This window comes from Mauremys reevesii, linkage group 6, assembly GCF_016161935.1.
Source record: "Mauremys reevesii isolate NIE-2019 linkage group 6, ASM1616193v1, whole genome shotgun sequence".
NCBI classification, from domain to species: domain Eukaryota; kingdom Metazoa; phylum Chordata; order Testudines; family Geoemydidae; genus Mauremys; species Mauremys reevesii.
The window spans coordinates 78,964,376-78,991,145 of NC_052628.1; the positions used below are offsets into that span (position 1 = coordinate 78,964,376).

Here is a 26,770-nt window from a genome sequence, read left to right on the forward strand (position 1 = left end):
GACAGGATTGTTTTCCCTTTCACTTCTGGGGGTGGGTGGGGGGGTTCGTAAATTGCCTAGCTATGCCCTGACCCACTGCGGACACTGTTTTTGACCCTAGAAGCATTTGGAGCTCAGCCAAGAATGCAAATGCTTTTCAGAGACTGCAGGAACTGTGGGATAGCTTGAGTCCTCCAGTCCATGAGCGTCCATTTGATTCTTTGGCTTTCCGTTACGCTTGTCACGCAGCAGTGCGCTGAGTCCCTGCTATGGCGTCTGTCTGGAGATATTTAAAAAATGATTTTGAATTTCGTCTTCTGTAACGGAGCGCTGATAGAACAGATTTGCCTGCCCTTACAGCGATCACATCCGCATGGTCCGTGCTGGAGCTCTTTTTTTATTTTGATTTCGGACTGCATCGCCACCCGTGCTGATCGGAGCTCCACGCTGGGCAAACAGGAAATATTCAGAAGTTCGCGGGGCTTTTCCTGTCTACCTGACCACTGCATCCGAGTTCAGATTGCAGTCCAGAGCGGTCACTGGTGCACTGTGGGATAGCTCCCGGAGGCCAATGCCGTCGATCAGCGTCCACACTAACCCTAACCGATATGTTAATACCGATACTAGCGTTACTCCTCTCGTTAGGGAGGAGTACAGAAACCGGTTTAAAGAGCCATTAAAATCGATATAAGGTGCCTCCTAGTGTGGACGGTTGTGGCGTTAAATCGGTTTTACGCTCCTAAAACCGGTTTAAACGCCTAGTGTAGACCAGGCTTGAGAGGTTGCTGACCCCTGCCTTAGTCTATGCCTCCGGATACATAATACTTCCTCCTAATTTTTGTGAATGCGTATTAAATTATTTTTATTCATTTCAAAGCACTCTGAACCTGTGGTAAGTATTAGTCTGTAAATTGAATTTAGAAACCTTACATATACAACCAATTAAGGAATACAGAATACTTACAAATACCGTTCAAAATGTCTCGTCCCCTTAATGTATGAGAAAACATTTTGCTTTTGGAAGCATCTTTTAGTATGTTAATGATTTCTTCATCCTAATGGTCTGTTTTCCATTTAATTTGTCGGATAGCATTATATTTATACATGCACTAAAATTTGTATTGCAAATAAAATTCATACTAGACTCTCAAGGAGCATTGATAATCCCTAACATCAAATTAAATGTAAACAAATAGGACAAAGTAAACTATAATGGGGATTTAGAACCCTGGCTTGAACTTGAAGTTGGGGAGTGAGACAAAACTGAGATCCCTTGAGAACCCCTTGTCAGTTTAAAAAAGAAGAAAAGCGCTGAGATATTCTTGAGACTGTGTGCTCGTGTTTGTGTGTTAACAGAAACCTTGAGTTCATAACTCCTTTTTAAGGAATAAAAAAAGTGAAAACCACTAAGGAATAAGAGGTTGCTTGTAGTATGTCTACACTTTAAATCCTGTCAGTGCAGGGGTTCTCCTGCTGGGATAGGTAATCTACCTTCCCAGCGTTTTATGTCAGCTTAACAATGCTGCTCAGAAGTGTGGATTTTTCACATCCCTGACCAACATAGTTAAACTGGCCTAATTTTCTAGTGTAGACAGAAGTTGTTATGATGAAGAAGAAAAGTGAAACAAATCCATTGAACATCAAGTACTGGTCTAGGTGCTTGTTTTTCCAGCAATGTACTGTTGTCACAGTGTCATAACTCATCTCTCAGGACAAGCTGTTTTCATGTAAACTTCACCATTTATTTGGACACACATGCCCACAAGTTGACAATATGTTGTCTTTCTGATTTACAATTTGTCACTTTGGATGTTTCGGATTAAAGCCAAGGCAGAGAATAAATCCTAGAATTGTCTGATGGGATTTTCCTTTAGAATGGTATCTGTAAAAGAAGTTTATCCAAAAGATCTAACTGATTACAATTCCTCTTCATAGGCATTTCTGTAATATCTTTTTCCTATGTCTTCAGGAAGATAATTTTTTTTCCCCATTGATCAAATATTTAGCTGTATCTGTGAGACTGTATCCTTTTACCCAGTTCTCTGGTAGCTAGGAATTTAAAACAATATTAGTTCTCTCCTACAGTTCTGTTTGTTAGCTGTATGAAATAACATCTGAGTTATGTAACTTAGTCATATAACTGAAGTATGCAATTTGTTAGGCTTTTAAGGAATGCACAGAGAAGGCTAGAGAATCAAGACTCAAGCTGTTTCTTGTGGAAGGTCTGGGATCAGCTTCCAGTACAGAAACTTTGAAGGAAGAGGGGTCTTCAGTCATGCCTCGAGTGCTCTGGACATGAGGAAGATCTCTTTGAGCCACAGAGGTCTTAAAAAAGCTCACAAAATCAAGTCTGAATGTATGATCAACAAAAGATTCATTGGATCACAAAAATGTCTTGGAGCTAAGAGCAGTTCACTAAGCCTGCAAATCTTTCTTCCAATAATAAAAGGACTGTTATGTTCTGGTGTTGACGGACAGTTCCACAGCAATGTATTATATAAACAGACAAGGGAGAACAAGATCAGGCCCTCTTTGTCAAGAAGCCATAATATGGGAGTGGGGCATTCTGAATCACGCCAGCATCATAGCGCTGCACTTATCAGGAGAGATCAGTGTTCCAGCGGATCAGTTAAGCAGAAAGAATTTTTCATCCCATGAATGGTCACTGATAGGTGTGATTCTTCATTAGATGTTCCAAGAGTGGGGATTTCTACATACAGATCTGTTCACAATCAAGATCAACAGAAAGTATTCCATTTTCTGCTCTTGAGCAGAGATGAGTCTAGGTTTTCTGGAATATGCCTTTCTGATTCCTTGGGCATGTGTCAGATGTATCCTTTTTTCCTGTTTCCTCTAAACCCAAGAGTATTAAAGAAAGTGAAGCAAGGCAGAGCTCAGGTCATCCACATAGCTCCAGCACGGCCTTGTCAGTTTTGGTTTTTAGATCTTCTCAAGCTTTCAAGGAATCAACTAATAATCCTTCCTCCTCAAAAGGACATCGGTTCTTGAAACTTGGCTTCATCCAGACCCCATGTCTCTGAATTTGACAGCATGGAAGATTTTTGGCTGACACCAGTGGATAAGGAATGCTTGCTAGAAGTACATTCTGTATTGTTAGAGTAGAACATAAGAACATAAGAGAGGCCGTACCGGGTCAGACCAAAGGTCCATCTAGCCCAGTATCTGTCTACCGACAGTGGCCAATGCCAGGTGCCCCTGAGGGAGTGAACCTAACAGGCAATGATCAAGTGATCTCTCTCCTGCTATCCATCTCCATCCTCTGACGAACAGAGGCTAGGGACACCATTCTTATCCATCCTGGCTAATAGCCATTTATGGACTTAGCCACCATGAATTTATCCAGTCCCCTTTTAAACATTGTTATAGTCCTAGCCTTCACAACCTCCTCAGGTAAGGAGTTCCACAAGTTGACTGTGCGCTGCGTGAAGAAGAACTTCCTTTTATTTGTTTTAAACCTGCTGCCTATTAATTTCATTTGGTGACCCCTAGTTCTTGTATTATGGGAATAAGTAAATAACTTTTCCTTATCCACTTTCTCAACATCACTCATGATTTTATATACCTCTATCATGTCCCCCCTTAGTCTTCTCTTTTCCAAACTGAAGAGTCCTAGCCTCTTTAATCTTTCCTCATATGGGACCCTCTAAACCCCTAATCATTTTAGTTGCTCTTTTCTGAACCTTTTCTAGTGCTAGAATATCTTTTTTGAGGTGAGGAGACCACATCTGTACACAGTATTCGAGATGTGGGCGTACCATGGATTTATATAAGGGCAATAATATATTCTCAGTCTTATTCTCTATCCCCTTTTTAATGATTCCTAACATCCTGTTTGCTTTTTTGACCGCCTCTGCACACTGCGTGGACATCTTCAGAGAACTATCCACGATAACTTCAAGATCTTTTTCCTGACTCATTGTAGCTAAATTAGCCCCCATCATGTTGTATGTATAGTTGGGGTTATTTTTTCCAATGTGCATTACTTTACATTTATCCACATTAAATTTCATTTGCCATTTTGTTGCCCAATCACTTAGTTTTGTGAGATCTTTGTGAAGAACTTCAAAATCTGCTTTGGTCTTAGAAAATCCTCCATTAGGAAAACATGCATGGCAAAATGGAAGGGATTTTTAATTTGGGTGAAAACAAAAGGATGTGTTCCTACCTCCTCTTCCGTTCCACTTAATTTAGATTACCTTTTATTTTTAAAACGCTTGGGTTGTTTTTAAGCTCTATTAAAATTCATTTGGCAGCAATTTTGGCTTATTACCCACCATTAGGGAAAAAACCTGAGAAACCTGCTAGCAAATGGTCATCGGATTTTAAAAAAATAAATAAATTTTCATGTTTCCTCCACTTAGCAAAATTCTCCTTCATGAGACTTGAATTTAGTGCTTTGGGGTATGATGGAACCACCCTTTGAACTGCACTATTCACCATTTATGAATGAAGGCTGCGTTTTTAGAAGCTGTTACTTTTACCCATAGAGATAGTAAAATCCAAGCTCTCCTGTCTAACCCTCCATGCACTGTTTTTCTTGCTGATGGAGTCGCAACCTAAGTTCCACCAAAGATGGTTTAGGATTTTTATATTAACCAGTATTTGCACCTACCAGTTTTTTCCCCTAGACCCCATAGTTTTCTAGCATAATCAAAACTTCTTACCTCAGATGTTAAAAGAACTCTCTTATATTATTTGAACAGAATGAGACCTTTTAGAAAAACTTTTAGATTGTTTGTAGCATTTAGTGGCAGAGCTAAGTGTACATCTGTGTAGTCCCAAAGGCTAAGTGGATTATGAGCTATATAAGTACAGCCTATGAGAGTAGTAAGATAAACCCTCCATCAAACATTTCAGCTCATTCTACCAGGGCACTGGTCTATTCAACAGCATATTTCAGCAAGATCCGTCTGATAGAAATATGTAGAACTACTGCATGTTAATGTGTTCATTAGGAACTACTCGTTAGAGGCTTCATCACGAGCAGATGCTCAAGTTGGAAGAGCAGTCCTACAGTCTTTGTTCTGATAAATTCCTCTCTTCCACCTTGAAAGAATTACAATGTTTGGTGGATCCCATGAGTGGGATCCACATGCACATGAAGTTGAAAAAGAAAAAATGGTTGCTTACCTTACAATAACTGATTCTTCGAGATGGTTTGTGCACGTGGATCCCATGACCCACCTTCCATTCCCACAGCTTGGAGCCTTGTCACTAATGCTCTGGGTAGCCAAGGAACTGGTTGGGATCACTCTGCCCCTTAGTCCTCCATCCGAGAGCTTATGAGAACATGAGACACACATGCATGACCCTTAAAGGTAACTAGTAGAGAGAAACTTCCAAGTTCCTGGGCAGGGGCACCAACACACCATAAGTGGGATCCATGTGCACAAACCATCTTGAAGACTCATTTTAAAGTAAATCAATATAAAATATGTAACAGTTTCTTCCGCAGCATGTCTGAGTTGCACCTGGATGTGGCAGTGCCTTATCTAAGATGTTGATTGACAAGAAACTTTAATGTTTAGACCTGCCATCCTTTCCAATTTAATGGGTCTCTAAAGAACATTGGGGTTTTGTTTCTTGTGTATAAAAAGAATCCTTAATTTATTTTAATTTCCAGATGTATTTTGTCCAATATTTGTAATTGAAGTGTCTGGAATGGAATGGCGAGTCTAGGAAGAACGTTTATTTGGGGTGAATTTCTGGCCTGCTTAAAGCCAGTGGCAATATTTCCACTGAAGCCAGTGGGGCTGGGATTTCATCCTTTTGATTGTAGTTACCTTGCTGTCTATAAAACTACAGTGTAGTTCCAATTTTCCAGATATTTTTAAACTTGTTTCAATAGTGAAGTAAAATTTAAGATTTATCTAACTGATTTACGTTATTTGATAACTGTACTTTAGACTATTTAACTGAACCTTTGGCTCAGCTTGAACCCAAATTTACTATAGTTATTTATCATTCTGATGCTAAATGGTTTATAGCCAACATTTCACACTGTATTTGAATAACTTTGTACCTTGATCCTATTTCAGAATTATTTAGTTCATTGTTTATTTCCTGAATGGAAGTGGAAGAGGTTGGCTGAGAACAAAATAAGTGTGCTCTTTTGTTGTATCTGTTAGTACTGCATCAGTGGTCGAATCACATTGGGAGACCTATTTTCTCAAATGACACATTACTCCAGTGCCCTATCCATACCTTCCATACAAGTTAAATTAATTTGAAATATAAAAAAGTAAAACTATTGTGACCATTCAAAAACTGTTGATATTTGAATTTAAGATGTCCTTTTGGCACACCATGAGAAGTGCTTCTAGAGCCTGTCTAAATTTCAGCTGGATAGGGGGATGCCTCATCTAAAACTTCTGTAAATTGTTGGTATCAAATAATGTTCTGGGCCCAGATTCAGTCTGTTACACCTATTTAAATTTGTGCTGCTATCACATGTTCAGGAGATTCTTGTGATTTAATTTGTTCTGTGAAAATATAACTGTTTGCAAATAGAAATACAGGCGCCTCTAAATTTAGTATCACATGTTGACTTAGAAACTATAGTGGACAGCTCAAAGTAGATGTCTGCCTAGCACACAGCAAGAGGTTTTGTTTTTAAAGAAGAGATACTTGAATGAATTGTTAAGACTGGAATATGTGACTAAATCACAGTGGTATACCTTATCTGAGGTATAATTTTATAATCTTAGTCTAATTTTGGTTTCCTATTCAAATGATTGCCCACATGATTTCCATCCATAGATGTGAAATCAGATTCTTTTAGCCAGCAGTGTCTGGGGTAAGTCTGTACCTAGATGACCTTATGCCTTCCTACTCGAGGGCATATAGGATGGAGGGGACCTAACCATCCTCCTTACTTCCTGTGGCAGTGAAACAGAACCTGGCAGTGTCTGCTTGCTTCTTTGTGACTCTGGTGTAGTTAGTGTAGTTGTTAGGTAGGTAGTAAAATGTAGGTTGGCTTTTTTTTAAAAAGAATTTTTAAAAGATTTTTTTTTTTTACTAACTTTTAATTGTTAGTAGACTTTGTGTCCCTCTCCATCCCTCGCTATGCCACTCGGTGATGGGCCCTCTAAGTGCCTTTTTGGTTTAGGTGAAAGGCATATCCCTGACAGTTTTGCCATCTGTCACTGTTTTTGTAAGTGGATTCAGAAGGCTAGGAAGAACAGGTTAAAGTTATTTCCTCTGGTGTGCTTCATGAAAACCGCCTTGGATATGAAGAAGAAACATAGCTAAGGCTCTCTTAGTCCTCCCTCTATTCTCTCTAGGCTAGTGCCCCAGTGAGCTGTGATTCCAGGGCTAAGAGGTCTAAGGAGACCCCAGTGGTTGACTTCAATCTATTTGTCAATCCCTTCAAGAAAGGATAGGAAGGAGTATCACTCCAGAGATGCAAAGAATCCTGTGGCACCTTATAGACTAACAGACATTTTGCAGCATGAGCTTTCGCTTGCATCCGAAGAAGTGGGTATTCACCCACGAAAGCTCATGCTGCAAAACGTCTGTTAGTCTATAAGGTGCCACAGGATTCTTTGCTGCTTCTACAGAACCAGACTAACACGGCTACCCCTCTGATACTTGAATCCAGAGATGAGTCAAGATGTAGGTCTTTTGCTCTGGGCCCTTGCAACCAAGGCAGAAGAGTTGACATGTTAGACTTGTCTCAAGCACTGCAGCCTAAGGACAGCTAATGGCCTCAGTTGGATTTTTCTGGTGCCTCCATACTGCTATTAAAATAGTGCATGCCATACCAGCTAAATCTGCTAACTCCCTTTCCTTGGGAACTGACTCTTAGTAGTAGCTCAGTTGAGTCTCCCATATCCTCTTCGTAGGATCCAGCGAAGATCATAACCTTGAAACTCTTTACCACATTGGACCTTAAAGTCAACAGAGAGAAATCCACACTTGTTCTTACTGTTAGCATAGAGTTCATAGGGACCATCTTAAATTTCAGGTCAGTGAGTGTTCATGTTCCACAAGAAAGATTCTAAACTATAGTGGACCTCATCAGCTAACTTCAAGATCACCCAAAGACATCACTAAGAGCCTGCCTCAGAATTCTGGGACATATGGCCTCATGTGATATAGTTTGCCAGACTTCACCAGTGCTCCATGTGGTTAACCAGCAGACTGCATGGGTCTGTTGATCACTGGTCCACAGGAAGTCTTCTCATTAAACTGGCAGAAAGACCCACTTTGGGTGTGTGAGGGAGTACCTTACTTCTACCAGCTGAGTTGTTCTAGGTCCCAGTGTTGCAGACCATCTTTCACAAATAGATCTATTCCTATTGGGAACCAGGAAGTGGGCGGGCCCGCCCACTGCTAAAGGACCCTCCCCCAGCCTAAGGGGAGGATCCACAGGGCCTGGAAACCAAATAATTCCAGGAGACAACTAATGAGATAACAGGGACGGGAGTGAGGTCAAAGGGTCAAACAAAGGGAAATAGGTCTATTGACAGGTATTCCCATTTGCCACAGACTAGAAAAAGAAATGCCAAGTGTTCTTTTCCGGAGGGGGCTCCACTCTGGGTTTCCTGTTGCATGTCTTTCGCATCCCCTAGACACCAGGAATAAGGTATGCCTTCCATTGATCCCCCTGATACTGAAAGTTTTGAGGACACTGAGGCAAGATGCTGGATTGATAGCCCCAACATGGGCCATTTGGTGAACCTCTTCATGTAGTCCTCAGTCATTTTGCCTGTTTTGACATAGTCTCGAACAGTCAGATCCTACACCTGGACCCAGGCTCGTAAGATCTGACAGCCTGTATGCTGAAATCCATCAGAAGATGATGATCTGCTGAAGATCAGCACATTTTGCTCCAAAGCAGGATAACCTCAACCAGACTGACATATTATGCTAAATGTACAAGATTTTTCTATAAGTATCTTGGTACCAGCTGTCTCCCTTTGTAACACAAATTTCAATAATATTGGACTATTGAGTAGTCCTAAAACAATCTAGATCTTCTATCAGTTCCACAAGGGTCTGTCTTGCAGCAATATCTGCATACCACCCTCCTTTTCAGGACCACACTGTGTTTTTTCATCCTATAGTGAAGATTCCTTCAGGACCTTATTCATGTTTTTCCCCCAATTCAGGATCACTCTCCTTCTTGGGACCTCAATGTAGTATTAGCAGGGTTGATGAGCAGCCCCATTTTGAGTCCTTAACAACCTGCCTCCTATACCATTTGTCAATGAAGACTTTTTATTAACCATTTTATCAGCTCGAAAGGGTAGGGGACATTCAGGCCCTTATGGAAGGTCATATTCCTCTTTATACAGTGTTTTAGAATAACTGGCTCATTCTCAGGACTCACCCCACATTCCTGCCCAGAGTTCTTTTGGAATTTCATATCAACCTGTTTATTCATTTCTCAGTCTTTTCCCCCAAGCCTCATCAATCTTTGGGGAAGCAAACAGACAATTGTTTGATAGTAACCAAGAGTGGAATCCATGTGAACAATCACCTTAGAGTAACTGGTTCTTTTGATATGTGTTGCCCCATGGATTCTGTGACCTGATCTCTTTTCCCATTACCAAGGAGTCTTGCTCCTCTGGGATTCTGTATTGGTAAAAGACCTGAAGGATTGTTATGCCTGCTCTACTCTTTATCTCCTCACCACCAGCCCAGGGTATATATGGTGAGGATCTCTAGGGTGAAGCTGCAGCCTCAACGGACTCTGCTGGCCAAAATAATCTGATCTCAGATGCATGGGGAGTATGTACACCAAGAGTAGAAACAATGTGGATACTTCTTGAACAACTGCAGTTCCTGTAGGATAAGTAAGATTTTTTTTCTTTGTCTTAAAAATGTAGCTGAGATGAAAAGGGTACAGAGAGAAGTGATTACTGTTTAATACTATAGTGGGACAGGAAATTACAGGAACTATGATTAAGTTGTCCAAAGAGGAGACGCTAAATGGAGCAGTTCAGAAGCCTCCCTGGATGCAAGAGAGACCTAGATACACTGTGCTGAGGGTTGTTAGGCCTGAGGGCCTGGAGAGTTTTCTGTGCTGGGTTCAGATGCTGCATAAATCATTCTGCTTTATGCTGTGCTGAGAGTCACTCCAATCTAGAGATCATGGTTGCATTGTTCCTTCTGGGTGTGGAGGTGCTGGTGGTCCAGAGCAAGTGGACTCCCTGAGGGGGCCCATGGCAAGAGACAGGCATGCTGAAGTCTCAGGGACATGCAGTTCCAGGAGGCGGAGGGGTCTACAGCTTAACTCCTGAGAATGGACTTCTGAGAAGGGCTGTCGCACTGAAGGGAGTTCCTCCCAGACATTGTACGGAGCCAAGAGAGAACATGTGACAAATAGGTCTTGACTAAAGTTGACTAAATGTTTGTAAAGGCCATTGTGGTTTTTGTTTTGTTTACCAGGTCATATATAAAACAAGAAGAAATGCAGTGTGTGGTCATGGTGGAAGAGGAACTGGATTAAATTAGAGCAATAAATTTAGAACCAATAATAGGAAATGCTATTTTACATGACATATAGTTAACCAGTGAAATGCACTGGCTCAAGAGGTTGTCAAGGCAAATATTGTGGCTGGATTTAAAAAAGGACTGTTTGATTTTATGATCCTTAGTATCACTTTTAGCTATGTACACCAAAACAATAAGGGAAATCTCATCCCATGTTAGAGGTGTAAAATCTGCAGCAGGGGATGGGGAGGAGTTTGCCACCATGTACAGCAGGGGTAGCCAACCTGAGCCTGAGAAGGAGCCAGAATTTACCAATGTACATTGCCAAAGAGCCACAGTAATTTGTCAGCAGCCCCCCATCAGCTCTCCCATCCTGCTCCCATCGCCTCCCACCCACTGGCAGCCCTGCCGATCAGCAGCTCCCCCTCCTTTCCTGCACCTCCTGATCAGCTGTTTTGTGGCATGCAGGAGGCTCTGGGGGGAAAGGGGGAGGAGCAAGGGCACTGCAGGCTGAGGGGAGGGATGGGAAGGGGTGGAGTGGGGGCAGGGCCTGTGGCAGAGTCAGTGGTTGAGCAGTGAAACACCTCCCCCACCCCCCCCGGCACATTGGAAAGTTGGTGCCTATAGCTCCAGCCCTGGATTCAGTGCCTATACAAGGAGCTTCATATTAATTTCTTAAGAGCCGCATGTGGCTCCTGAGCCACAGGTTGGCCACTCCTGGTGGTGTACATCAATGCACAATTGTTGAAGTACATTTTGGGAGTGGTATCTTTTGCTGTCTTTGAAGGGATGAGTTACTGTTGCAAGCAAGATACCAGGCCACATTGTCCAATACTCTTGTCTAGCATAGTATTTTTTGTGTTACTTCAAAAGTAAAATTGATTTTTTTTTCTGCCCCAAAGTGGACTGATTAGAATTTGCATGGGCTGAAGTGGAAATGAAAAGAAACTATATTTGAAATCCAAAATAGCAACTCTGTCTGATATTGAGTAGTGCTGGTGGCCAAATTTCAAAGAAAGCAGCTGGGGTATGTTTCCCACTTCCTCAGCTAGAGTATCATGTATGACTGGCCACTAGGTTGCTGTGATGTTCTGCTTGCCCTTGAAAAGATTTACTTCACAGAAAGACCGTGTTTTTTCTTTCTAATTTTCATGCACGGTTTTATGTAGTTGAGTTTAAAAGCTAACATTTAATAAAATCCCTAATTGAGGGCTTATTTCAGATTCCCAAACTAGTTTTTTGAGTAAAATTAAATTCTTAAAAGTGCCCACTGCCTGCCTTTCAAGAGGAGGTGTTTGTAGCTCATAAGTCACTTTTAAATCTTATTTTCTGTTGTAAAAGCTAAATATGAATCTGCTTAACAACGTGATTTTTGTTTTTTAAATTGGGAATTGGTATTAGTGTTGAGAGTTAGTGGCGTGAGAGTCAAGTGAGTTTTGTGGTAAGCCATGGCAGAACATCTCCAGTGCAGTACGGTAGTGGAAAAGGCAGGCTTGGGAATATGTACACCAAGAGTAGAATCCATGTGAACACTTCTTGAACAACCACAGTTACTGTAGGGTAAGTCTCTCACCCCACAACTCCCTCATTATGGGGACATGGGAATCTGTAGACTGAGCTTAATTGGCTGGCCCTCCTGCCCTGGGGGAGGAGCTATACAGTTGCATGCTAGCTGGTGGGGATGAAGGAGGAACTAAAGAGGCAAGCCTGAGGTAGCAGTGAGTGGGAGAACAGGAGCTGGAGGAGGATGTAGTGCCAGGTTAACCCTTCATATGTAGATTTTGCAATAGAAAGTAAGCTTCAAAATGGGCTGTTGGGCTCTACTACTGAGAGGGGGTGCCCAAAAGGGGACTAAGGAAGAAGATGCCTAAAGAGCATGCTCTCCCCCACCAATTTTTTTTAAATTTATAAATAATTGTATTCAAAAGAGAGAAGATAAATACCTTCTCCTTTATTTTTATCCTTCAACAAATCTTCCTTTCATAGTGAAAGAATGTTACACAAAATTTTTCTTTGTTCCCTCCCCCCATATTTTATTTAACTTATGGTTTGATTTTTGTGCGATTGTTAATCAGTGACTCAAGAATGAACAGCCTGTTGTGGCTTATTGTTTAAGATGTAGATTCTCTCTGAAAGGTGGAATGTAAAAATGGTACCTTCTTTGAGTTTTTGTCCATGTATATATTCCACTTATTGTGCGCAGATTCCCCCTGCACTCAAAATCAGAATTGTGTGGTTGGTATTGTCCATTGAAGCTGTACATGTGCCTTCAGTGTCTGCGCTGTTGCACAGAGGACAAAAAGGGAGGTTGAAGCCCTACTACCACTCAGTTCTTTCTCATCTCCTGAGCCTGGAAGACAAAGCTTCCAGTGTCCATGTCTAGTCACATCACTTCTTTCTTAAGCTTTAAGCTTAATACTATATATTTTTGCATTAGAGAGTTGGTAGTTGCCTGTTTTTAATAGATTTCTTTTTTGATAGTGTAGGATGTTTTTACCTTCCTTCATTATTATTCTTTCTCTTCCCTGCATTAGGATCTTTTCTTGTACCAGAGATTAGGATGTCTCATCCTAAATCACCTGGTTTTAAATACTGACCCTCTTGCGAAATGACAATTCCTATCAATGTTGGGCGCCCTAGATGCCTTTTTTGTTTTGGGGAATCCCATAGCTCCAGTAAATGCTCAGTGTGCAAGTTCTTTAAAAAATGGACCTTAGAAGTTAGGGAGGTACACCTTAAAATGCGTTTATTAGGCTGTTCCATGTGACTGCCCTCTCATCTGGGCATGGCAGATCCCCTTGGGGAAGTTTTGCCTGACTCCAAAAGTGCCTGTGTGAGATCTGGTTCCATTAGCTCCTGGATTTCATCTGTGAAAGCTCCCGCTTTAGAGTCTGATAAGATGGGTAATGTTAAGTCCTCAGAAGAAAAGGAGCATCACTCCTCTGCTAAAGTGAAGGGCAGATCCCCAAGGGGAACTTCTGTTAAAAGGAAGTCTAAGTCACCTCATCACACACATTGAAAAGAGACTCCATGGGATTGTGTACTGTGGGAGTACTAAGACCTCGAAAAACTAGCTGCCTCCAGTACAAAGGCTAGAGCCCTGGTGGAGCCTAGTTTGGCACAGAGTGCTTTGGCACTGATTATTACAGTGCCAGCTTCCTTGGCACTTCTGAAGCTCGGTCCTTGGCTCAGAGTGGATCAGTACGGGGCATATCAGCACTATCAGTTTGCCAGAAGCTGGAAATGGGCAACAGGGGGTGGATCACTTGATGATTACCTGTTCTGTTCATTCCCTCTGGGGCACCTGGCATTGGCCACTGTTGGAAGACAGGATACTGGGGTAGATGGACCTTTGGTCTGACCCTGTATGGCCGTTCTTATGTTCTATCAGCTCCACTACACTGTACTCCTTCACCTACATTCGTGGCATTAGCCTCAGTAACGGGGAAGTGTATGGCACTAGATGTTAGGAGCTGGAATCTACTTTTGTTAGGGCTGAACATCCAGTCCATGGTATGGATGGCCAATTCTGTTTTGCCAGTCTTGAATCCTTGCCCAGGACTGGCTATCTCTAGACATATCTTACAACCTGGTTGTCCAGCATCAGCAGCCCCTTCCTTAGAGATAGAATGCTCATATCTCATCATCTGAATCTCCACACATTGAGGAGGCCCCTTTATTTATTCCCCAAGGACTCCTATTATGAATTCTGTGACTCTCAGAGAGTGTCAAGAAATTCACATCGATCTAGTTCTCATAGGAATTATGAGGATAAGGACATACCCTCCCTTTCTCTGTGCCCCCTGGGTCCTTACAATCTGCCAATGTTTGTCATATTGGAATCCTGGGGTCCATAGGCATCATTCCCCTGATTAACCCCTAGGCTGAATACCTCCTTCCCCTATTCCAAACCAAAAATCTATGGTGCCTTTCCTGGCAACACATGATTCTCAGTCAATGGAGAAAATTTTGAGGGATGAACATCCTCAGACTGAAGATTTACAGATACCTGTAACTATATTGGCCTCATCCCTGGATGAGGCAGCAATCCCAGCTGTACTGTCTCACCCGAGTGACTACAAGAGCTCCAAGAGCTGCTCACATGCATAGCAGGAAACTCCATACCAACTCCAGGCTTGAATTCCTGGGCATGTGGCATTCCCCATTAATGAGGCTCTATTGGATCCTGCCACGCACATTTGGCAAAGTCCTGTGATAGTCACCCCATCTCTGAGGGCAAATAAAAGATGCCAGGTGCCATCTACTGTACCAGAATATTTTTATATATATCCAGTATCTGACATGTTGGTACTATTGGCAGCTAATGAAAAAACCACAGCATTAACCAAGAACAACTTCAGGTGAAAGGGAACCAAAATGTCTTGACTTACTCGGTTGTAATGTTACTCCTCTGCCAGCTCGCAATTCAGAATTTCAAACTGAAGCATTGTTGTCCTGTTATGATTTCTTGAATTGTATTAAATGTTTTGATCTTATTTATAAATTATCTCAGGAAAGCAGAGTGGATTTAAATCTTTAGATATAAAAGGGACCATTGATCACTAGAATGCCTTTACAGACAGCTCTAGACACTGAGTATATAATTTTGCGGTCTATGACAACTCCGTAGTTGAGACAGGCATCCTAGCTCCAAGGGTCTGGCTTTTCAAGAGAAGTGCTGTCAATGTCTCATTTTAATTAAGGAGATGCTGAATTGCATACCCTAGGTGGTTGTAAGGCTTTGACTTTTTATTTTACTGCAAAGTACCAAACCCTTCAGAGCTTCCCCAAAATCATTTGCAATATTTTACTGAAAGAATGAAGGGTCAATTGGTTTCATCCCAGAGATTAGCTAAATGGTTTGTTAGATGTATTAAACTTTGTTGTGAGTTAGGTAGTTCAGAATCCCCAGCTATTATTAGAGCCAACTCTATCAGGCACAGACCACCTCTGTTGCTTCCTTGTAAAGAATTCCCATTTTGGTCATCTGTAAGGAAACTGTTTGGGATTCAATGCATACTTTTACTAAGCACTTTTCCATAGTGGAATCATCTGTCTGATGCTTCTTTTGGCAGAGCAGTGCTGCAATCTTTAAGTAGACCCTGAGTACCCACCTCCTTATATTAGATCACTGGTTGGGAATCACCAAAAGGGGAATAGATAAATGGCAAACACTTTTAAAAAGAGAGTTTATTTACCTTTATAATAATTGGGGTTTGTCACAGGCCTCAGTTGAGTGCCCCCTATTTGCCACTTACTATATTTGTGTGGGTGGGTGTGGAAACCCTGGGGGTTTCAAGCCTTCACACGTGACCTGGAGCCCGGTCACTGCCCAAGTCTTTGGAGTCCCTAGGTGCAGTCTTGGGGTGCAGGCCCTCTGCCTAACACACCTTCTAGCAGAGCTGGAACTTGCTGTGCAGCTGCTTAGTCCCTATGCTAACCCTTTAGGTGCCCTGTAGCTTCAACATAACATCTTCCACAATTCCACTCAAAGGTGTGAGCCTTCTAGGTTACAGTTTAACTCTCTCAGGAGGCACATAGTAAGTGTAAAGCTTATATACCTCAATACTTTGCACAGATTCTAACATCATTTCTCTTTTACAGATAAAGCCCATGAAAGTACAGATCATTTAGAAAGCAATAACCATCCTAACTGCAGTGCCCTTCACTAGCTCACTCTTACCCTTGGGAGTCCTTAAGGGACCATATGTTCAGGAAGGCAGGCAGGATCTCCTGCGTCACCAGGCTCCTACATGCTGGGTTGCTTCTGCCTCATCTTGAGCTGGAGAAAAGTGGCCTCTTGAGTAGAACAGCCCCTGCCTGCTTATACCTTGTGCCCTCTTTGTCAGGTGATGTCCTGCTCAGCCTCCTCAGGTGATCAGACCCCTATCAAATGACTTTATTACCAAGGCAACCCTCCCACCCCATTTTAGACTTGAAAACCCTGCTTGCCTTGGGCAGCAGCCATCTCATTGTAATTTACAAGCACAATTGTCAACATTTAATTACTCTGTTGTTAGGCCTTGACCACTACCCCTGTTGGACTCAGTCCAAAATGGAGGCAGAGACTCCACAGAAAAGACAAACAAGCTTCACATTCAAAATGGAGTTTGCATCTTGGTAAAGGTACATACAGATAGTTCATAATTTCACACAGAATTCATAAATTATACATATAGATTCCCATATCATCATAGGGTTCTTTGAAATGTGTTGTGCATGTACATAAATTCCACAAACCACCCTTTTTTCCTGTTACTATGGAGTCCTAGTACACTAGCATTCTGCGGTGGCAAAGGAACTGAGTGGCAGTTGGGTCTGCACTGCTCTTTATGCCCTTGGTACAGGAGCACAAGGACAGTCAAGGCATGTGTGTGCCCCCAACTGACGCTACTGGCCCAAAGACTCTGACTCGAGGGCACGAGGTGGCACATGTGCATCAAAAGTGCACTCTCACTCACTCTCTCTTGACAATGCATCTCAAACAACTCCAGTTACTGTAAAGGTAAATAATGTTTTTTTACTCAACAGATCTTGGTATTTGATTGCTGAAAAACCACTTCCATCGCTATAGGCTGTGTCTATGCAACAGAGTTATACCCGCTGAAGCTATGTGGCTATAGTCTCTGTACTGTAGACATGGCCTGAGAGCCTGATTTGCTCATGCATCATCACTAGCATTAGAGAGAACACAATTTGCCGTTTAGACCCTATGTTGAATTTGCAAAGATAGCAATTAGCAAAAACTTTTTTTTTTTTTTACTAGTATGTTAGTCATAATTGATCTGAAGTCACTGAGGGACAATAAACTCTAAAAATAACATTATGGGGTTCAAACAGTTACTTTTGAGAGTAAAACTGCACTTTAAGTGAACTCTTGATGTTGTTTCCTAATATTAGTAAGAATGAAAATCAGCTTAACATACAGGATTAAACAACTACAATTTTCTGTACTAGAAACATTTTGTCTGTGACAAAAGTTGAGATGAAAAGGTTACACTACTGAAATATTAAGAAGGGGTAAATATTTACACGTGAACTTCTAAACATTACAACACACACACACACACTTAAAAACAAAATATGTTACTAATCCTGAAATACTACAGAAAATTAAGCTATAACTACTGTCATTATTTATTTGATCTTATTGGTGGCTTCCATTTTCTGACTTGAAAAAAATACATTTTATATACGAAAGGTTTATTCAACTACTGTTTTGGTAGCCACGGAGTTAAATGGTAATAATTTTTAGAAATCACTTCAGTCTGTCTCTCTATTCAATATTTCTTGTATATATGCTTTTTTAACAGGTATAAAAATGACCTTTATTTTTACTTTACCTGCCATTGGTCACTTTTCTTTAAATGGAATTTTGTGTGTATATAAGTGACTACTACTGAAGTCCTCTTTACATTTTTTTTCACTTTGAATTCAACATAAAACTAGGTTATTTTGATTTTACTTTAATTCTTTAATGCACTAGATACATTTCTTTTGGTAAGTATATTCTGTACCTTACGGATTTATTGTCCTTTTAAGGTTTATTCTGAATGTATAAATTAGCTATTTCTGTACAGTGAGTGGGATGTTCTGTGTGGTATATGAAAGTTTTGAGTCACATTTTAATTATGCAAACACGTGTATTTGGTCTACAAAGCATAAGAGTTTTCCCTTTCATTCCTGAAAGTGGTTTTAGGCACAATGGTAAAGATTTCAATAGTGCTTGGCTTTGATTTTTATGGTGGTTTGTCAAGCAAATGGCTGTCAGTATAGAAGACTGCTAAATGATTTTAAGTTATTTTATCAATCTACATTGTGGCACTGCCAGCAGCAGCTTTAAATGAGAATTTTTTTACTGGGGGAAACTTTTATGGGTTTTAAATTGAAGCACAATCTGTTTACTTTGTAGAATAATAATCATAACTTTTATTTATTTTTGTGACTTGTATAATTAAAAAACAGGCTATTTCTGTTTAAACAAGGCTTTATTCCTCCCCAGTCTATCTATTCTTTCTTGATCTTTCAGTAAAATGTATGTATTACATTATAATAGTGTAGTTCAGGGATCGGCAACCTTTGGCATGAGGCCCGCCAAGATAAGCACCCTGGCGGGCCGGGCCAGTTTGTTTACCTGCCACATCCACAGGTTTGGCTGATCGCGGTTCCCATTGGTCGCGGTTCGCCATTCCAGGGAAGAGGCAGATAGCTCATCCCTCTGCCTGCGCCGCTTCCCGCAGCCCCCATTGGCCTGGAGCAGCAAACTGTGACCAGTGGGAGCCACGATCAGTCGAATCTGCAGACATGGCAGGTAAACAAACTGGCCCAGCCCGCCAGGGTGATTACCCTGGCGTGCCCCATGCCAAAGGTTGCCGATCCCTGGTGTAGTTTCTGTGCAAGGTTATGAATTCATTGCAGGATGAAGCAAAAGAAGCTTCGGTTTGATAGAACTTTTATAAGACCCATATATTAGAAAATACAAAAAATGACTGTCAAAGCAGGGAATAACTTAAGTACTAAATGTTTGTTTCCCAAGTTTGATTGTATGCAGCCTATAATTTTTTCCCTTAAATATGTATGGACAACTCCGATTGGGTGAAATCCTGCTCCTGTTGAAATCAACGGGAGTTTTGCCATTGGCTTCAGTGGAGCCAAGATTTCACCCATTGACTTTAGTGGGAGTTGCACATGTATCTGAGGGCAAAGATATTTACAGGGGAACTACAAAATGTGTTTAACGTTTAGGATAGAACTATAACTGTATTAAAGTTGGTCTTCTGCTTCTCTGTTGTAGTTTGGTATTATAAGTAAGAGAAGGAAAAGGCCTATTCAGAGTATATGACCTCTAGCATGGGCAGTGGGTGAAGGCACCCTTGGGGGTGGCTAGCCCCCAGTCCCTCCCCCTCTGCCTGAGGCCCTGCCCCCTTTTTCACCCCTCCCCCACCAGAGCACCCTCCCCCCCACCATTGCAGCCCCCTCGCGTCCTCCCCATGCTCCCAGCGCGCTGGGCAGGCGGCGTGGCTGGAGCACCCCCAGCATTGGGCAGACAAGAGGCATGGCCAGCGTGCCCCCAGTGCTGGGCGGGCAGGCAGTGCATCCGGAGTTCCTCCAGCCCTAGAACACTGGGCAGGTGGGGTGGCATGTCCAGAGCGCCTCCAGCCTTGGAGTGCTGGGCGGGCAGCGTGGTCCCAGCCATCTTGTATGCACTGTGGCTCATCAGCCTGCCTGCCCCAGCCTCTGGACCACAGAAGGGAACAGCAGGCAGGAGGGAGTCTGGGGGTGGGGCATAGGCGGGGCTATGCCAGTCTGTTTGGGTAGGCACAGCCTTTCCTGTCTACAATACCTGCTGCCTATGAGCTCTAGCTCACAATCTGCAACCTCTGGAGGTGTTGGGTGTTGGAAGGATTAGGTTGAACAGAACCTGGGGCTTCAGCTGCAATCCACTGAGGAAATTTGTGAAGGCTCATTCTGCAAGGCTATCTGTTGTCTGAAAATCTGAAGCTACTTCTTGACTCTGAGCAGTTGACAAAGTATTGTTTTCTGATGCTTTAAAATAGTAAACTTTTAAGGGAATGGAGGCCTTTGCGTGTAGCTGCAATCTTTTTCATGACTGCCTTTGGTAACATAGCCATTGCCACTTCCTGACTTGTGAGCAAATTCCTGAGAAATATCTCTGAGTAGCTCCTTTGCAAAATGGATCAAGTTTGATCCATGGCTGATTCTTTTAAAGAGAACAAAAATATTAAATTGTTGGCAGTTCAACTCTCTCCTGAACTAAAAGATGCTGAAGCTGAAGTTAAAGGAACACCATCTACTTAAAACTCACACTTCTCTCTGAAAAAGTTTAGCAACAATTGTTACATCATCTAAGATTACTAAAAAAGGAAGAGATTAGAAAAAAAACACTTTTTAAAGTTTGTTTGCTGTGGGAATTTAACACCTTTTTCTGTCAATAGGGCAGAGAAATTTTTTTAAATAGGAAAATGTAATTGTAAAACCACAGAAATTGGCTGGGGTACTTGAGCAAATATGGTACCTGAAATGACTTTGAACTATTTTTTTAACAATTACATTTCATGTTGACAATGGCCCATTTAATACTCTTACAATCTTTTTATCTGCTCTTATCCAAGTTTTGCCAAAAAAATTTGTTGAATTTCTATGAATGTCTCCCAAAGGACCTGGAGAAGAGCTATGTGCAAGCTCGAAACCTTATCTCTTTCACCAACAGAAAAACAACACCACCACCACCTCTACAATTGCCTCTCAGGCTCATGACAACACTATATTCTATAATGTCTGATGCAGCCATAGGATCATTGGTTGTGCTCATTTTAAAGTTGGCTCTATGCATTTTTTAAGTGTGTGTGTGAAGTAAATAATATATTTCAGTTTGTATGGTAAATGAAAGTTTTGAGTCAGATTTTTAACTAAGTAATCATATGTTTTTTTCAGTCTGTAAAGTATAGGATTTTTTTCTATTGTGACTATTGTAATTTGCTTTTAGATACAGTTACAGAGTTAAAGCCAGACATTAATAAGTTGGTGTCAAAGCAACAGTGCTACTGTTTTTATTCACACCATTTCCTCTTCAGCTTTCAAAGCATATTTTGCTTTTTGGTGTCTTGTAAGGCACTCTATTCAGTTAGAGTTTTATAAATAAAAAGAATAGTTGTATGCATTTGCCTATGATTTAAAGCCTACCCAAATTTATGCACATTCACATGCAAATGTTATTTGACTCACAGGTTCTTGGTAAGTTTTTGGTATGCAAAGTCTGTGTATTACTGGGGTAGATAATTGCAGCCATTCCTCTCCAATACAGATTTGACCACAGTAATGCCTACTTTTCATGACTGCCCAATTAGTTTATTTCACTGTTGTCAATATGGGACTATCCTTACACTTGGAAACTTGGCCTGTATCTAATAGTGCTATTTAAACTTAACAGTGCTAGCTGTAGATAATATATTATTATTTATTTGTATTATGTAGAGCCAGTAGTCAGGATCGATGCCCCATTCTGTTTGGCACTGAACATGCAGATAATGAAAAGAGTTCCTGCCCCAAAAGGTTACAGCACGAGTATGACTAGACACAACAAATAGAGGAACAGATGGAGGTCAAAGGAACAGTGAGATAATTATGATTAGTATTATAAGCAGTAATTGCATTACTGCAGCTGTTGAGTGTTGTATGCCTCATGGCATAGGTGGACTTTAAGAATAGGTTTAGAGGAGAGTAATGTAATGGCTTTTTTGTTTTTTGTACAGAGAGACACCCACACTCTTTCCCCACTGCATAATGGGCAGCATGGGAGAAAATGTGAAGTACCTTGAGGGGAAATTTGATTGTTGGGTGGCAAAGGTTGGCATCTTTACGAACATAAGAACATACAGTGGAATTGGGAGATGAAGATTAAGAGCTAATTTTTGGCCACGTTGAATTTGATGATGGCTGCATATCCACAAGGATACACCAGATAAGTTGAGATTTTAGTTTGCACGGGAAGAACAAGGTCAGAGAGGGAAGAGGTAAACCTGTGATTTGTTAGTAGAAAAATGATAGCTGAAGCTGTGCTTTTGTATGAAGGAGCCCAGAGAGAGAGAGTGAGTATAGGAGGAGAAGAGGAGGAGGCCAAGAATAGAGCCCAGTAAGAACATCTGTTCAATCTTTTTCCGATCCAGTAAAGTACTCAAGCATGTGTTTTAAGAGCTTTGCTGGATCAAAGTCTGATGCTTTTACCTGAAAGGGCAGGAGAGAGGTGCTGATTGTGGGGAATAATTTTATTTCTGAGATGCAGATCTGTTCAGTTTGTATCAGTAGTTGTACATAAAGGTTAAAAACAAGATATACGTGTGCCAAAATACTAATTTGATAGTAGCATTTTTACAAATCAGAGAAAAATATTTTATTCATCCTATGGGAATGACATACGTGTTGTCTGGAGAATACATGCACGTGGGTTGACTGCTTGTGTCTGTTCCATTTACATGATATTCTACTGTTGCAGGGGGACAGACTCTATTTAATAGGTTTTTTCCATATCTAGATACTGTGATTGAGTCTATATCTCTTTTTTCTATTAGTGAAAAAAGGACAATTTTTCATAGAGCAAGCTTCAAAGGACATTTTAATTTTATAACACACATTGTAATGACCACAATATTATATAAGTAAGCTGCTAGAAGTGTTTTAGTATATACTTGAAGAAAGAAACAAAGAATTTCTATTCATGTGTTTAGTAACATGAAAAAATACAGAGTCCTGGCTTTGGGGCACAGTTGAGAAAAGTGAACACAAGCACGACAGTTGGATTAATATATTGCAGCTGTGTTGTCTATCAAGATTTGTCATTAAGCCCTTAAGTTGTGGGAGAAGTCTCAGTTGGAGCAAAATTGATCAAAGTGGATAGTCTGAATTTCACTGTTTTTTCACTGTACACATTCAGTTCTTCTCATAGTTCAAGAAAAATATAGACTGAGAATAACTGATTAATTTGAACTAGCAGTATTTCAAAGTGCACTTGAATCTTATTGGCACATGGTAATAATATTTACCGTATTGCAATTAGTTTACTAATATATGTATAAAATGTCACTTACAGGTGCTGACCTTCAGGAAAGAGCCAAAATGCACTCCAGTGAAGTTAGTTCTTTTGTCTCAAAAGCAAGAGCAACTATTAATGAAATGGGTAAGTAAAATAAGCTCACTGTTGAATAGTTGCAGAGCTCAAACTTCTTTAATCTCTAAAGGTCAGATCAAAGAAGTGACAAACATGTATGATTCATTCTTGCTATGCGATGGGATATCCAAAACTACTTTTGTCGATGAGATAATTATGAGTCACTGGCACATTGTGTTTTAAAATGTGCACAATAGTGTTTGACTTCTTATAGAATAAATTAAGGTGCTGTTTCACAGACTGATTAACAATATATCCAAGTGGTTTGGAATCATATTTTCATGGAGGAAGAATTGTAGTTCTGTGTCCCCTCGGTGGCGTGGGGTTTATTTTTATTGTCCCCTTCTTCTATTGGATATACATTTAATACAGCATTTGATACATCGTATAAATGTTTTAAACATGTACTGTTGATGGAAAATGTGGTTTTATGACATTGCAAAATATTGTTAAATCTGTATCTACTTTATTATAGTGGTGCCTTTTGGTAATGATACTTTTGGTTTTAAATTCCGTTTTGTGGTAAGTACTCCTTTTAGGGCTTAATAATTTGCCTGTGCATTTTGGAATATGAAATCTCCACCCAAAAGTGACATTTCTGTAGATTGTAATCTGATTGGTTTTGACAGGATGATATTAATGTATTTTTATTAAAAGGAAGGTCAGTCTAACATAGTATCTCTGGAGCAATCCCTTTTATAAATTTAAGCTACAAAAATTACTAATATGAGGTTAAAGAATCCAATCATACATAATTTTGACAGTGCCTGATGACCCAAGCAACATTTTTAAAAGTATTACTCTTTTAAAAACTAAATGTGTAATCCTCCAGGGTTGCTGTGTGGGATTTACATTCTTTTTAAAGAAAATAAATGTTGGATCATAAACATCTTAAATTATAGGACTGTGGGTGTTGTTTATTTTACATATTAAGAAGTTTAGGAAGGTGTTATCTAGCCCAAAAGTCAGAGAGCCTTTGAAGACAATGGAGTTGTTCCCAATTTACATGGGTAAGAATGAGAGCAAAATGTAGACCCTGTGAGCAAAAGTATGCCATGATGTAACACACTGCTTAACCTGGCTGAAATCAATGGGCTCCCATAAAGTGTAAACCGGACCAAAGTTTGATCTGTAAGATTTTAGGTTTTATCATAGGGAGCTAGGGTTAGATCTTCATTTCAGCTTTAAAAAGATGAATTATTAATACTTCAAAATTGCTCTAGAGGAGCCAATTGCTTTTTAAAGGCTAATTTTATATGTTGTACCATATTAACATTGGGTCAGCTTTGTAACTTGAACTGGCATAATGCTATAAATGAAACCAATATGCTATATCAAGTAAATAACGAACTATTTTAAAAATAGTCTTAGTATGGGAGTTCATGGTGGTGTCAATCTGATTCCCCTTTCCTCCCTTTTAAAGTAAGCTAAATTCTTGAGGCTGTTTTTAAAAAAAATACAATAAAACAATAAAAGGAATAAGCCATTAGTTTCTTGCAGTAACTATTACCTTAAGTGCTAGTGTTAACATTCCAGTTGGCTTATAAAACAAATGGTAACAAGTTGTTGAAAAGATTTTCTTTGACACTCAGTTTAATGTTTAGATAGAGGTAATAGTTGGCGAAAAGTCTTTAAATCTGAGGGAACGGGATCCTGTCTGTCCTTAAAAATGAAATAAATAAATATTTTTTTCCCTTGGAGCTGGTAAAGTTTTTGGATCTTTATATTGGGATAAATGGGAAAGTTATAGATGCTAGACTTTCTCTGTGTTTTGCCTTATATTTCAAAAGCCTGTTGGGTAAATGGATGATTATCTTTAATTTAATTAGATCTTGTAGGAGATTGTGTAAGTATTGAGCATTCAGAAGTATATTTTCCATTGTTACCAAATGGGTAAGACTTAAATGTTATACTGATACTGAATTATATGAGGTTTAGAAGGCCAGAAATACTACTCATAATAGGGGCATCCTTTCATTCTTATATGTCTCTATTCACTTTCTCAAGAAAAGGGATGCAATTGTGAATAAATGTAATTGCATGATTTGCAGATATAAATTCCTAAATATTTTTAAAGATCCTTTGTTTTAGCTTGGAAAAGGCACTTGTTATCTTAGCCAACTCAGCCTTTTTAAAATGATGAGAATCCTAATGCCAAAAGGATTTTTTAAGTTAATATGGTATCCTGACTAGAGGTGAATGGGAAATTTATGACGACTTGTTTTGTCAAAAAATGCAAATTTGTTGAAAATGAAACTATTCGTGAAACAGGGTTGGGTTTGATCATTGTCCCGAGTTGAAAAAAATGTTGAGAAAAAAGTTTGAAATTTTCAAAATGTTCTGTTTTGACATTTTTTAAATGGTTTTCTGTTTGAAATTACTTTTAATTTTGAAACATAAGCTAATTAAACTGAAAACAAATGGAGATTGAAACAAAATATTTGAAACTTATCAAAATGATTTTTGATTGACATCCCACCCCTAAAGAGAAAAAAATTAGAGTCCGCTAATATTTTTGAGATTTCAACTGTTCATCCTGATTCAAGATGGGAAAAAATTGTGAACTCTTTAAAATATTCATACGTTGGAAAACTGTTTCCCATGCATCTTTTACCTGAAAGGCAATGGGAATAGATTGTTCCACGGTTATACCAGGAAACCATCCATACATAATTCTATTCACTTATTTTTATACTCTGTGTTTTTGACTTTTTTTTTCTTGTTTAATTATTTCAAGTAATATATTAATTACATATTTTGGGCATTATTGTTTTGTATGTTCAATGCCAACAGTACATGCCATGTTAGTATTAATATAACTTATTCTGAAATATTTCTGCAAAATAGTTTGCACTTTGTCTTCTCCATCACGAAGCTGATGAAGAATATATATAAAAAAAAGTATACGTCACAAATTGGAGATCAGTGTGTTGTGAGGTATATGATGCCTTTACAAATGGAAGTGAGCATTAAGCTTTTAACAAGTCAGGTTTTCAGTTCTTCTTTTTTTCTTCTGGAGGAGTAGTCTAGCATTACAAAAACTAATTTTAGTAGAGCAAGTGGGACAGTATATTTGCATTGGATTCCTGGCAATGAATCAGTATACTAAAAACAAGCAAATGAAGATTTTTTTTTCCTGCCCAGAAGCAACCATAATGTCAAGAGACACTTCACAAAGGGGAAAATATCTTCCAACAATTATTTATTTGTCATTGTACAAATGCTGTAGAAACATATTTTCAATTTCCTGTTTTTGTCCCTTTACCATACAACATCAATGATGAAAACCAGTTTCAAATATGCACTACTTTTTGCTCTTCAGAAATAGAACACATTATGAAAACAGTGTTTATATTCAGATGTTTGACTTAGTAAAGAGATACTTTTAAAGAAGAGTGTGTCTTCAGAGCCCTTAAGAAAAATAACTTATTTAACTGTGTAGCCAAAATAGATGAAAGATAAATATTGCTTAAGACGTTAACTATTAAAAATCAGCCTTTTGAATTGATATGTCTTAGCTTTTCGCAGTTATTGACAATCTGATTATATTTTTTGTTCTTGTACCTGTTCTTCATTTTTTTTTTCAAAGATGCAGCATCATTAATTAGGAATATAACAACAGAAAAGATTTTTCTATAAATTAAA

At 39.8% G+C, this 26,770-nt stretch overlaps 1 protein-coding gene across 2 annotated transcripts in view; it reads left to right on the plus strand.

The window, feature by feature from the left end:
• AUH (AU RNA binding methylglutaconyl-CoA hydratase) overlaps positions 1–26,770 on the plus strand; it is a 188,159-nt gene that overhangs the window by 32,473 nt on the left and 128,916 nt on the right. For both annotated transcript variants that reach the window (XM_039543143.1, XM_039543144.1), the window contains exon 4: positions 23,048–23,134. In XM_039543143.1, coding sequence (XP_039399077.1) covers positions 23,048–23,134 — 87 coding nt within the window. The remainder of the gene's footprint in view (positions 1–23,047; positions 23,135–26,770) is intronic.